The 13,600-nt window shown below is 40.3% G+C and overlaps 1 protein-coding gene across 4 annotated transcripts in view; it reads right to left on the bottom strand.

The window, feature by feature from the left end:
* The window catches only part of rptor (regulatory associated protein of MTOR, complex 1), a 179,658-nt gene that overhangs the window by 61,778 nt on the left and 104,280 nt on the right, over positions 1-13,600 (bottom strand). For all 4 annotated transcript variants that reach the window (XM_067584282.1, XM_067584280.1, XM_067584279.1 and 1 more), the window contains exons 11-16: positions 9,436-9,511; positions 7,905-8,006; positions 4,089-4,172; positions 1,848-1,958; positions 1,343-1,417; positions 1,052-1,117 (exon numbers count right to left, since the gene is read on the bottom strand). In XM_067584282.1, coding sequence (XP_067440383.1) covers positions 1,052-1,117; positions 1,343-1,417; positions 1,848-1,958; positions 4,089-4,172; positions 7,905-8,006; positions 9,436-9,511 — 514 coding nt within the window. The remainder of the gene's footprint in view (positions 1-1,051; positions 1,118-1,342; positions 1,418-1,847; positions 1,959-4,088; positions 4,173-7,904; positions 8,007-9,435; positions 9,512-13,600) is intronic.

Genomic DNA, 13,600 nt, shown 5'->3' with positions numbered 1-13,600 from the left:
TTATAATGTCGAAAGAGAGAGAGAAGTAGTATTAGCTGGTGAAGAAAAAAAAATCACCAGGGAAATGAATGAGTCAAATAACATTCAAAACTAGGCAGAAAAATAACTGCAGAGAGCAGAAGACAGGAAGCAAAAAGGAGTGATTGTGGAATATTTCTTTGTGAAAAAGTGTCAGCGAGTGTGTGTGTGTGTGTGTTTGTGTGTGTGTTCGTGTACTCCATGAAATGACAACCTTCATCATCCCAACATTGCACCCTTGGATGTTTGATCAGAGTCAGACACAAAAGGCTTCTGGGATTGAAAACCGGAGGCTAGGAGCAGGCTAAAGTGACACTTGCGGTGATAAAGTGTCACCATGGAGGTGGCTGGGACGGAGACGGAGATTATAGAGGTGACTGTTGGTGACAAAACTGTCACATAACCAATATCTCCCTGAAATACACAATGGGCAATAGAGTAATCTCTCAAAATGACGGCTGGCCCCGAAAGAACCCGCGGTAGGCTTGGTGAGGGAAGTAAATTAATAATTTGGTATGTTTTCCCTTTGGGCCCCTCATGAGCAAACCATTGACTGTATATAAATATGGACGACGCGTCTCCACTGCTGTGCAAAAGTGAAGCCAAAATATCTCCTTTCTTGGAGCTGCTATCTTGCTTGTGTGATGTCATTTGGGGCCAGAGTCTGCGCAGTAGAGTTGGGCCTGACAGAGCTTTAAAAGTGGCTGTCACTGCTGTCAATCATGATGTCAAATCTTCTTTCTATATCATCAAATAACTTATTAAAAACAAACTCATCAGAAAAAAGCTCTTGGACAAGCATCAGTGTGATAAGAACTACCTAAAATGATAGAAGCATCTTTGATTTTTTAGTTTGGCTCATGTCCTACCCGCTAACATGGAGGAGGCGGGACTTATGACATATACTGCGGCCAGCCACCAGGGGGCGATCGAGATGTTTTGGCTTCACTTTTGGGGAGCTGTCATAACGTCCATCTTTTATACAATCAATGATGGAAACACACACAGACTGTATCCGTACACACACTCGTACCTGTCCTGTGTTGTAGCTGTTGACAATAACAGCTAATATGAAGACAGCCATGGTCCGATGCTCAGCCTGCAAAACAGTTTTTTAACAGCGTTAGCTTCTTTTAATAGAAACCTTAAAAGTGACACATTAATATACATTTTACTCTGCTGACCTCTTCAACTCCTCTCGGTAAAGTGATGAGTTCAGCATCAGAATCAAGAGATAAATAATGATATATACCTTTACATTTTATTTAAAGTCCTACATGGGTCATTTTCTTCACCACTGTGTTTACATAATCATAATACTCACTGGCATGTAATTGTCAGCCAACACCGACAGGAAGTACTTGTGACCGTTGTCTTTCACCAAGTCAGCTTGACACGACTGCAGAGAACGAGAGAGAGAGTTTGAAGCCAATCGTGGTCCAGTATGCAACTTACACAAGAGTGATGTGAAAACTTGAAGCCTCCAGCGCAAAAACACTGAGAATGGACTTTTCAATAAGAGACATCGTTTGTCCAGCAGTTAAACTTTTGAAATTAAACATATTTGCATATTCATAGATGTTTTTTTTCAGAGTTGTAGCCTTGAGACACATGGCAGTATTACATCATGCACATATCAAGACACTTGCACAGATAAAACTTAGCAAAAAGCTACTCGTAGCTGCTCTACTGAGCATTCATCCCTTCTGTCAGTTATTATGAGAAGCAGACAGAATTCAAATAATTAAACCTGTGGTGAAGAAAATCAGGGTTTCAACATAGACAGTGCATCAAGATTTTAAAGTATGTGAGTGTTTTACATAACTTACACTGTCCACAGCGAGGATTTTAGCCCAGATAAAAACCAGCAGTGGCCGCAGCTCTCTGGCTGAGCTCTGAAGCAGCTTCAACACGTAGGGGAAGATCCCTACAGAGAGGGCCTGGAAACACACACACCACACACACACACACACACAGAGCTGGTGTTTACAGAGAAGTAGATATTGCTGTTGTGTGCCAGGCCTCGCTGATCTCCAAGACACACTTGTGGTCTAAAATGTAAACATGTACACAAGAATGGAACTGAGCTGAGCAGAGGCTGGAAGAGTTATTGAAAACACAGTCTGATTTTTGATTGCCAATAAGATGAGATGGTCTTTTAAAGCAAACAGTATGTACTAAGTGGGACTGTGAGTGACAGTACAAGGCAGCCGGTGCCAAATTAAATAAACCACACAATATCTTGAAAACAGTATTACTGTATATCTTCCAGGCGAAGAAAAGAAGTGAAGATCAGTGGTATTACTATATACTGGCTTGCCAGGTTAGCAGCTATAGTATATTGTTTTCTGTAAAACTAGCTTTTTGTTGATTGTTCACAAATAAGGATGATGAAGGTGTAATTCGTCCCACCTTAAGATGCCAATCAAGCACAGTCTGCACACACTCACATAGTCCTGATAGGAGGCCTAATCAGCCCAAAATAACTAAAAACCCCTGTGTGGGTTTACCATGGGTGTAGAGGTCCTAAAAATGTACATACAAATACAGACCACCATTAGAAGAGAGAGGAATTTTCTACTCAAACACCAACTTCTTTTAGAATATAATTTGTGACTTGTATTTCTAATAAGAATTTGGGTGTTTGTAGACTTTAATACAGTTTTGTTTTGTTTTAATATATTTTGGGGCATTCTATGCTTTTATTAGATAGCGGTAGTTGACAGGTGACAGGAAGTGAGGTGAGAGAGAGAGACAGGGAATGACATGCAACAAAAGGTCTCCTCCAAGTTTAATACAGTTAACTTTTGAGACAATGTATTGCAGCAATATGCCTTTTTCAATGAAGACATTTTGACATGTCATAGTAGGAGAAATACAGGTGTAAATAATAAAATGAATGATGGCTGAATTCCATTTAGCTGCTTCAGTTTCAGGGTCCTGGTATTGTTCATACTGGCTCACTGTCACACTGTCATGACTTACTGGGACACTTGAACAGAATGGAGCCATTGTTAATGTTATTAGTAACATCTGTGCTTCTCTTTTTACGACAAGTAAAAAAAAGACAGTTTACCACCTACCTGTAGTTGTATCTAGTTATACAGATAGTTTGCGTTCTAGGTGAGAATATTTTGACATATCTACGTTTGAAACTCCTATCCCAATACAACAGAGGTAAATACATTTTTGTCTCTGTTCCTTACATGTTTTGCCTGGTGTTCATTGAAAAGTTAAGATTTAAAAAACTCAACTGCCAGTCTGTGGATTATCCAGAGTAACAGAATACAATTTTTGGAAAAACTAGCTGCTGTTAAGGCTGCAACTAATGATTATTTTCATTATTGATTAATCTGTGTATTATTTTATTGAATTGAATTATTATTTATTGTTTGGTCAATACAATGTCAGAAAATGGTTAAAAATGTCAACCACTGTTTCCTGATGTCCAAGATGACGTCTTAAAATGTCTTGTTTTGTCCTGACCAACAGTCCACAACCCAAAGTTATTCATGTTATTGTCATGGAGGTGGAGCAGGTAAATATTCACAGAAAATATTCATATTTAAGAAGCTGGAATCAGTGAATTTGGACATTTTTTTCTTAAAAAAAAATCACTCAAAACGATTAATCGATTATCAAAATAGTTGCTGATTAATACAATAGTTGACAACAAATCAATTAATTGACCAATCGGTGCAGCTGTACTTGCTGTTGTTTTCAGATTTCTGAACGCCACAAACAAAACTCCTTTCACTTCTGAGGTGGCGGCAGAAAAAAGACAGAATCTCAAAACCACAGCTCATAAAAGTGAAACTATTAGCATGGCTAAAAACCCTTTAACAGCACTTACAGGATTACATTTTCAACCAAGGTTTCTGCAGCTTGATGTAAATATGATCCAGCTGCAGAGCAGAATATAAGGCCAACCAAGTGTGCACAATTTTGTGCTAACAATTATTTTGTGAGTGAGTCACGGTATCCTCAGATTTATCTGCTTTTGAAATACTATCATACCATCATATCATCATATTGTCAGACAGGTACAGTAGATGTAGAGCTGTACGCACCAGACTGACAGCCCAGGGTCCTAGGTCCAGAAACCGCCCGAGCAGGTCTAGAGCCCGCAGCCGATGCACCTGACTCAGGAGGACCTGATAGAGAGCAGAGGTCAGAGGTCAACTGTGCGTTCGCCTGAGATAAAAGGAGGAGGAGGAAGAGGAAGGACAGCAGGAGGAACGGCAGAAAGGTTGAAGTGGTGGCGTGAAACAGATGGCTCTCCCACCACTACTGCTAACACACTGGCTCCAGGATGCACTTGTTTACTGTGTGTGTGTGTGTGTGTGTGTTGGGGGGTGGGGGGGGGGTTGACTGGGTGTGTCCTCTTGGCTGCCATTTCTCTTGGCCACTGATTAAGATACTGGTTTGGGACAATACCCGAGTGTGCGTGCGTTTTACTTTACGTGCAAGTGTACATGCAATGTAACAGTGATGCCAAACGGGATCACAAGGAAGTGATTTTGGCCAAGAACACTATTTTAAGGATACATATGGTAAGTGCTAAAAATGTATGCGTATGTAGTTTATGCAGCATAAAGCACAGCGTAGCACAGAGCCTGTGTGAAGGCTGGACACCGGTCCATCCCCATGTGACTGTCCCACAGTGTGTGTGGGAACAAGCATATGGTAGAACACAGGTCTACACACACACACACACGCACGCACGCACTTCCACCACCAACATGTAAAGTATTATTAGCGTCCTCTGTGACTTCAACCTGGTGAGCATGACCACACAAACAGGAGGAGGCCGGGGGAAGACCAGTCCAGGGTTTCCTCCATCTCCAAGAAGAGCGTGGGAACATGGATATGGGTGTGTGTGTGTGTGTGTGTGTTGTAGGTGTGTGCTCTACAGGAATAAGAAAAGGCAAGAAGGAAGAATCAAACCTAAACCTCTCCTGATCCAAGCTTCAAGAAAATGTCTTTTTCTCACTTTTTCTTTTACACGATTCACCTTTTCAAAACTCATCAGCTGATTTAACACAGATGTCTCACACACACACATACACAAGCACATTTTATGCTCATGATTTAAATAACACATTAACATACATATGCCGTTTTGTCATAGCAGGACTGAACGTACAATCCCTGAGTAATGCAGCTTTATTAAAATGCATGTGTGTGCATATTTGTCTCCATTTCTCATTTGTGTAACACCTTGACTCCAATCTTGTTTAGTGAGATGAGTAAGCACTTCCTATCATGTTGTGTGTACGTGCTGTGAGACACACGCTATCATGTTACCATCACGACTTAATCACTTCACTGCCATCTCATGCCAAATGTGCGTGAACGTGTGTGAATGTGCATGTGCTGCTGTTACCGTAACATCACAATTTAGAGACGCTGTAATCTCTTTGCAAAAATCTGTTAATCCTTCCTGGATAAAATGGCTGTTGTCAAGACAACGCAGCGCCGTATCTCTCCTTCCTCAGCTCTGTTGTCCTCCCTTTGCTCATTTAATTAAAGAGCATTATTGATGGATTAATCTCCGTTGCCCATTTCTTGTCGCTCTTTGCATCTTTCAAACGGAGCCAGATTATATTTTGGCATAAAATCGTAAATCCTCTAAGAATACGGCAATCTTTAAACTTCATTATTATGCAACCGTGCTTAAAAGGGTATAAAACCTGTTTATGTGTCCATCCATTACATCAGAGTGCTTGAAGTAGCTTTGAGATTACTTTGCCCTCATGTTGTAAAGCGGCATAATGTTGCGTAATCTTAAAGGATACTGTTGCTTTACTTCCTCTCTCCCTTCTTGTGTCCACATCAACAGCAAACACACACACACACACACACACACATACATACATACATACAAACATAGCTTCATGCACCATCCAGCACTCCCTAATCAGTCTGCCTTTTCCTCAGCTTTTAACAGGTCCCAACAGAACTGCTGTATGGATGGGCTGCGGCTCGCAGAGCACTGAGTCAGCAGTAAATTACCATTCAACATGGACAGCGGCACACCACCACTACGCTGTGATATAATACAGCACCACAGCTGTACAACCCCTTGGGGTGGTGGTGGTGCGGGGAGGAAGAGGGAAAGGAAGGGGGAGGAACATTACACCGCTATAGCTCAACAGCTGATCCACACAAAGAGGTTTTGACAAGATTTCACCCCAATTAAAGCATCCCAAACAAATTTAACACTACTACAGGGAGCACAGCAGACGCTGTTCTTGTCACAGGATTTGTTGAAGAGCTGTAAGGAGGAAAATTAGCCCGTTTTTGTAGCGCATATCGCGCCTTTGTGCTGGCAGATTGACAGTGGGGACCTGAAGAAAGGTACAGTAATAGTGTGAAAAGCACTGCTGTAACGGTAGTGCTCCATTTTCGTCTTGCCAGGTGATGTGTGTGTTCGATCAAGATGCAATCATCATGAAGGAAAGTGGTTACTCTCGTGCATAATAGATAACATGTAATTTGCCACATTGCTGTTTGCTGCCGTTGTTAATGTGAAGGCATTTTGATGTTCAAACCTACAGATAGGTGACAAATTAAAGGAAAAACCAAGATGAAGTGTCTTAAGATGGAGTCAGGCCACCACAAGCCTCCAGAACAGCTTCAGTGCTCCTTGCCAAGTCTGGAACTCTATTGGAGGGATGATCAGCATTCCTCCACAAGATATTCCCTCATTTATATATATTTAATCAGGTAATCTCATTGAGATCAAGATCTTTTTTGCAAGAGAGACCTGAGTACAGCAGATAGAGAGAAAATCAAACACAGACAAAGAGTTGAAGTGAGTGGGAAAATAACGATATAAAAAGGAAAAATGTGTCTTTAGTTCTCTCACAAGCTGCATGAATTTTTAAAACCTGTTTTGAACCTGAATATTTATCTTCATAACTTCATTAATGACCGTTGTGAGCAGGAGAGTCCCTGTGAATCCACTAATAGATTTTCTCATCAAGATCAACATTAATTAGCGGCATAGTTAGCATAGTTCAGAAAACAGTTTAAAATGACACAGTGAGACTCATTTCAATCCTATTTGCTGTAGCCTAGGTAAAGTATTTTGCTAGATTTTCTTGCTGTATGCAGTTAAGATGAATAAAAGCAGAAAATGACTGATGGTCTGATTAACATGTTTTTTTTTCTCTAATCTTACCTGCGCTACAATGGAAATAAATGAATGAAAACACACTTACAGTATATAGTATAAAATCGGCTCATCAACAGTATTTTGTGTTTATTAAAAGTATTATACTTCTCTGTGTGTAAGAGATTAAAATTAAATTGCTAATTCATGACTGTGCTCTTTGAAGGCAGAATAAGCAGCACATTTAACATCGCTCTCCTTTATTTCTTTATTTTATTTGCTAGAGATCATGTACAATATTAAACAAATGTTACCTTGTGTTGCAGTAGCTTTTACTTTAATGTGACAGCATTTAATATAGACTTTAGCAGTGTTGGAAGTGTTACAGAAATGTTACTGGGTCAGAGGCTGCCTTCGCGACTTTTACGGAAATGTCAGTCAGGAAATTTTTACAAGCATTAGTCCAACAGGAGAAAGTGCCAGCAGATGTACATAATATATCTGAAAGGGGTGTGATGGAGAGACTGCTTTACTGCTTTGTGCAGGTGTTTCTTTTGTGTCTAGCTCCTCCATATATGAGCTTATTCATCATTTTTCTTTATATGCTTTGAACATAAAATATTGTATTTATACAATATTATACAATAATTATACAATATAATATATGTATTTAGATGTCATGCAATTGAAGCAAATGGAAACTGAAAATTTCAATTGAAAAAAGAGAGAGACCATGCTTGGAGGGGCGTGTGTGTGTGTGTGTGTATACCTGCAGTACAATAGGGAGCTGCTCAGGAGGATTTCTGTTCTCTACTCCCATCGTCAACCACACCTGAAATGCTGTCAGCTGCTCCGCAAAGAAAGGACTGTGCTGTGGACAGAAAACACACACACACAATGTTAATGTTAATGACCTTTTTAAAGAATGCTCAGTCATTTTCTCTCCCATACACACACATAATGAGCCAGTCTGCAGTGACTAGCCTATCATTTCATAAAAGCCCTGACACAATGAGCTCAGAAGTGACACTGCACTGCAGTAACGACATAAATCCTGATATATCATGATCATCCCCCCCCCCCACCGCCATGGCAGTTTGCCTGATTGATTGGTTGCTGGCTGCAGAGTTTTTGATCATGCAGAGTGTTAATATTGCAATGGGAATTACCACAGCGTTGTGTAGACTCTTGATGGATGTAGAGAGGGAAATATCAACGCTTCATGGCTGGATGGCTAAATTAATTTGTGCATAATCAAAGCTTAATAACTCTATACACACACCATTCATATTCTTACTGATACATTAAAAAAAATTGGTGTACTGTATGGTGGACAGAAACCTAGGTTATAGACTGAGCTTCTGTATTTGCACATTTTTATTCAGTCCTAAATTCAGTTGTGACAGAGTCCAAGAAAAAAAACAGTTGAAGTACATCAGAGAAGGAATTAAAGGCTCCTGAAAGAGGGAGCAAGACAGAGAGGGAAGATCTCCTTTAGTAGGCCTCAGAGGCTCAATTACGATGCCGGTAATTTCTTTCGGCCTGAGTGCAGGAGAAAGTAGAGTAGGAGTGAGGATGGAAAACTGCTCCTGGGGGAACAATGGAGAAGATGCCCACCTCCGACTGCCAGGTGGATGAGAGAAAAGGCCCAGATAAAAGTGCCAACATTGGGAAAGCTGCGCCACTTCCACTCCTGCTCTCTTTTTAAGACTTTTCTGATTAGTCAGCGTTACAAAGAACATGTTGCAGCTCTCTGGTCTGTCCAGCATCTAGTGTGTATCTGCACACACACAGAAAAATGCCTCGTGTTGACCCAGATATCCTAATTTATCATCATTCCTAGCAGCTTCTCGCAGTGTGTTTCCATCACACTCAGCATCTCCATCACATCTCCTGCCATGTCAGTGTAACGATAAACACGCCAGTGGCTGAAAGTGCAGGGCCAGTGGTTTCAGCAACTATTTTTTATTTGACACTCATACTTGAATTATTAAACTTGACGTTTCACAACGTTATCCACTGGGACTGAGTTTGAGAGATTAATTGAGATGCTGTAGATGTTGGTGGTGGAGAACTTGCAGCGCAAACAATAGCAGTTTGTTTGAGGTTTATGGGCATCAGTGGTAGACAGATCCAAGATAAAAGCCATCCATCAAAATTACATGTCCATCCGTCTGTCCACACACACACACACACTTATTTGCTATAAACACAGTCAAATGGAACATCTTTCCACCGGAGTGAATTCAAGTGAAGCTAAAGAGGTATCACTGTTTTTTCTCTCTCACACACACACTTACTCTGAAGGCGGTGCCCTCCTCGATGATGGTAGGCAACTGAGAGAGGCAGATGTCCACAGCCAGGTCCCACGCTTGCCTGGAGAGAGATGACACACACGTGCAAAACACAAACCGCATTACAATTGCAACATTCATTGCAAGGAAGATCCCCAAAACCATGCAGATTTGTTGCAGTTTATATGGAATCTCATTTTTGTGACCTGAAGCAACAGAAGCAAATGCAGCTCAACACTTGGTCCTTGGCTTTTCCTTTTCACCTCACCACTCACACTAATTTTCCTCATCTCACGTTTTCTCCCTTGCGCTCTTCCTTGTGCACATACACCTCTTAATATTCCCAGCCTGAGGTCCTAGAGAGGGCAGCATGGAGCATTTAATCCCTTTCTAAACACCAGCATTATCTCATGGTCATCATATCTAATTCATGTGGTTATGTAACTCACATCAAACCTTATAGCAGCTTTTCTTTTCTTTCTGTCTGTTTCTCTTCTTTCCACCTTCTGGCTCCTTTTTCTTGCGGTAAATTGAGCTTGTGGCCTCGATGGAGCTTTTCCCACTCAGTTTGAACGAGTTAGGGTTCAGTTATGCTCCCAGTCGATGCAGCCAGTGTAATGTGATGCTGAATGACTGACACAGTGTTCACACTATCTGAGACTCTTTCTACTCTTTCTGCTGCTTAAACAGCTTCCCCCATTAGCTGTGAGGAGTATAACAGAGTTTCACTCCTTGACACCACAGTGCTAAAGATACAATGGATCCACTGCTGCCATGTATGTGCAACATGCAAACTACACTACAGTATGTGGCTACAAAGTATTAGTGTTTATTTAGAAAACTGGGGGGCTTAATTTTGGCGCGTGGTTCATCTGTTCCACCTTATGTTGTTTTAAAAGTCAACAGAACAGTAATTTATTCCAGGATCCAAGTCAGCTGGTACTAGTTCAGGCTAAATAGGAAAAATTGTGAATTCAGCTGCCACTGTGGAGGAAAAATAATTTACCCTCCGAGTAAAAATGTCAACAGTGCATAACAGACATTCTTGCATTATTAAGAACAGGTGCTACTTTGCATGAGTGTTATTGCCAGTAAAGTTCTGATTTTAAAGAAATTAGACCTCTATTATGTTCAAGTTAATAAAAGGCTCTTTGCTGCACACTGGCTGCACCAAAAATACTCAGGAAGGAATCAAAGATCTTAGCTAGTATCTCCAATTACATTTAGCAAACAAGGATGATACTATGTATATCTATATATACACAGTATATGTATATACTTTATACATAGAAGTATTATTTCTTAGTTAAATGTAAGTTTTTTTCTGAGAAAAAGGTGAAAAGATCAATATCAATCTCTTTGTTAAGCACTTGAGCTTGAATCAGAACATAGTTAGCGTAGCATAGTATAAAGACTGGAAACGGAGAAACAACTAGCCTGAACTCTCCAAAGTTCAAAAATATGCCCACCAAAACCTAAGAAGAGTTCTCATTTTAGAGAACTCAGGGAGAGTTACATGCTGAAACCAAACTAGCTGTTGCTCGCCAAGAAGTTGTTTCTGCATAACTTCCCCAAAATACTTTTTTCCCCCCTTTCTCTTTGTTTAAGAATTTAAACAAACATGATACAATGTGTTACTTAGTTAGCTTTATAGATGTTGGTAGGTGTTACTTTTCACTTTGGAGAGAGCTAGGCTAGCTGTTTCCCCTGCTAAGCTAAGCTAACCACATTCAGACTCCAGCTCCATATTTAACACACAGAGATGAGAGTGATACCAATCTTCTTGTCTCACTCTTAGAAAAAAGCAAAGACGTATTTTCCATAATATTTAATTATTCCTTTTAGACTAAAGGCATGGTATTTAACTTGTTGATGGACATGCTAGTGTAGGAATTTGAGGTTTTGATTTTGTTTAACTCAGCTCATTTACTGCATGTTTCCTGCTGCACAGCTCAAAAAAATAATTGTCACCTTGCTGAAAGCTAAATGTTAGTTGTCAATGGAGGGAAACATCATTTTAACCAGCAACCTTTTGATGCCTTTTAAATAGTGATGCTCTCATTTTTGCTGTCTAAAATCATGATTATTGAGTAGAAATACAAAATCATTAGATGTAGAGCTGGGAACAAAAGTTTTTGTCTCACTAATTTTGTATCATGCTGGATTTTTAAGGCATTTCAAAGTATCAGTGAATACTGAAAAGTACTGAAAGAATATTTTAAATTCTCTTGTGATTAATGGGAGTATTTGTGAAGCAAATAAACATAATGGTCCTTGTGAACAGACAAACTGGTTTGCCATGAATAAAATTCACAGGAAAAATAACTTTCAGTAAAACAAGCTTTTCTTTAAAAAGAAAGGATTCAAAAAGGTATTTATTTAGGTTTCATAACATGAAGTACTGGGATTTGAATTGGTGTGGAAATGTTGCCAACAAATATCCATCCCTGCTGGTGTTTATGTAATCCAACTGTGAGGAAGCAAGCCGATAGAGCAGTCTAATCAGCAATGACACGCTTACAGGGTGGAGGCTGCCACACCGTTTGAGATGACAGCATTAACTCGGATGATGCCTGTCAATACAAATGAGTAACTCATCATCAAAATCTGTGTATGTGTGTGTGTGGTGCATGAGATGAAGGGACATTCGACAACAGAGGAGTGTAGGGAACCAGTTGGCGGCTGACTAAGCTCTTTTTCCTGTTGCCTGCAGAGTGGTGCAGCTACGCACACTCGCAAACACACATAAAAAGTAGAGGCACTTGCACACACACACACCCACACTGAAACTGCCCACGAGGGAGTAATCAGCCTTGGGTTTATCTGCTCTCCCCAATTCAGCTCCATCTGAATAACAATTGCTGTTTGTGTTTGGGCACCGACATCGATCAACGAGCCCCCGAATTATTTAATTCCCTCCCTTCATCCTTCTCCCCCACCCTATCTATGCTGATCCAAACTTTTATTTTCCTACTCACCTTTTATCTCTGGCAATTTCATTTTTTATTATTCTCTCAGTCTTGTTTCCTGCACTCTTAAAGCACCTCTGTTCTTATTCCGTCCTCCTTAATACTGCATGTGCTGCTGTGAAACAAAGTGCAACTCCCAGTTTCTTTGGCGGTAAACAGTGCAATATACCCACAATCTAAAATAATGGGCCTGTATGAGCGAGAAAAAAAAAAAGACTATTGCTTGCTGAAAGAGCAAGGAGCAGTATTCTTTACAATAAGCGATGCCAGGGTGTTACACAACAAGCCGTTCCTCGAGGCAGAAAAAGAGTGAGAATTTTTCTTTTTTTTTTCAACACGAGCCAGATAATGAGTGGGAGAGTGGAGGGAGGCATTTATAGAAGACCAAGAAGAGAAACAATACATAGTGGGAGAAGTGTTTGTGTAACTAAAGGGAGATAGATGACTGGATAATATTTGTTACACAGTGTGGAGGAGCATATAAAGTCAACTTACAACAGGGAGGATTTCAGCATCTGTGTGTGTGTGTGTGTGTGCATGCATATGTGCAGGTGTGTGTGCAACATTTGTAATGAGAATACAGGGGAGACAAATAAGAAAAATTGGGTAAAATGTTAACTTCTGGCTCAACTCTCAAGTGTATGCATAAAAGGGATAGCACTCTCAATCTCTTATATTTGTGATTTTTCATTATTTCAAAAAAATGTATTTTTGTTGGACTGGTATAGGCTATGTTTTGTGGTGCTTTGTGGAGCCGAAACCTGCCAGAGATTTTCAACATGTCCCACAAAGTCTTTTAATATCCCCCAGTAAAAAGGTGTCAACTCGCCGCTTTCAATCAAGGGTGGATATATTCGGCTGCAGGTTATGTGTGTGGGCGACTGAAGCAACAGCAATGTTTTTACTCCATATACAACCTGTCGTGTCTGTCTGCATCACATTCAGGTCGACTGAGGCTGCTGTCAGTGAAGAGACTGCTTTATCTGCCCCCGTTATGAGGCAGGGAGCAACACATGCAGAGCAATACTGGCATCAGACAATACAGTCCTACAGAAATAACTGAGAAACATAATTATAGGAATTACACATTGCATAAGTGAGATGTATACATATGCTAGAGGGCAGACGCAAATACACACACCTACATGTTTTGGCTTGCACTTCCTCAACATTTATTTTGAGAAGTTGTGAAAGTGATTAAA

Source organism: Thunnus thynnus, chromosome 3 (assembly GCF_963924715.1).
Source record: "Thunnus thynnus chromosome 3, fThuThy2.1, whole genome shotgun sequence".
Lineage (NCBI taxonomy): Eukaryota > Metazoa > Chordata > Actinopteri > Scombriformes > Scombridae > Thunnus > Thunnus thynnus.
The sequence above is the reverse complement of the archived record's forward strand: the minus strand, read 5'-3'. Positions and strand labels throughout refer to the sequence as shown.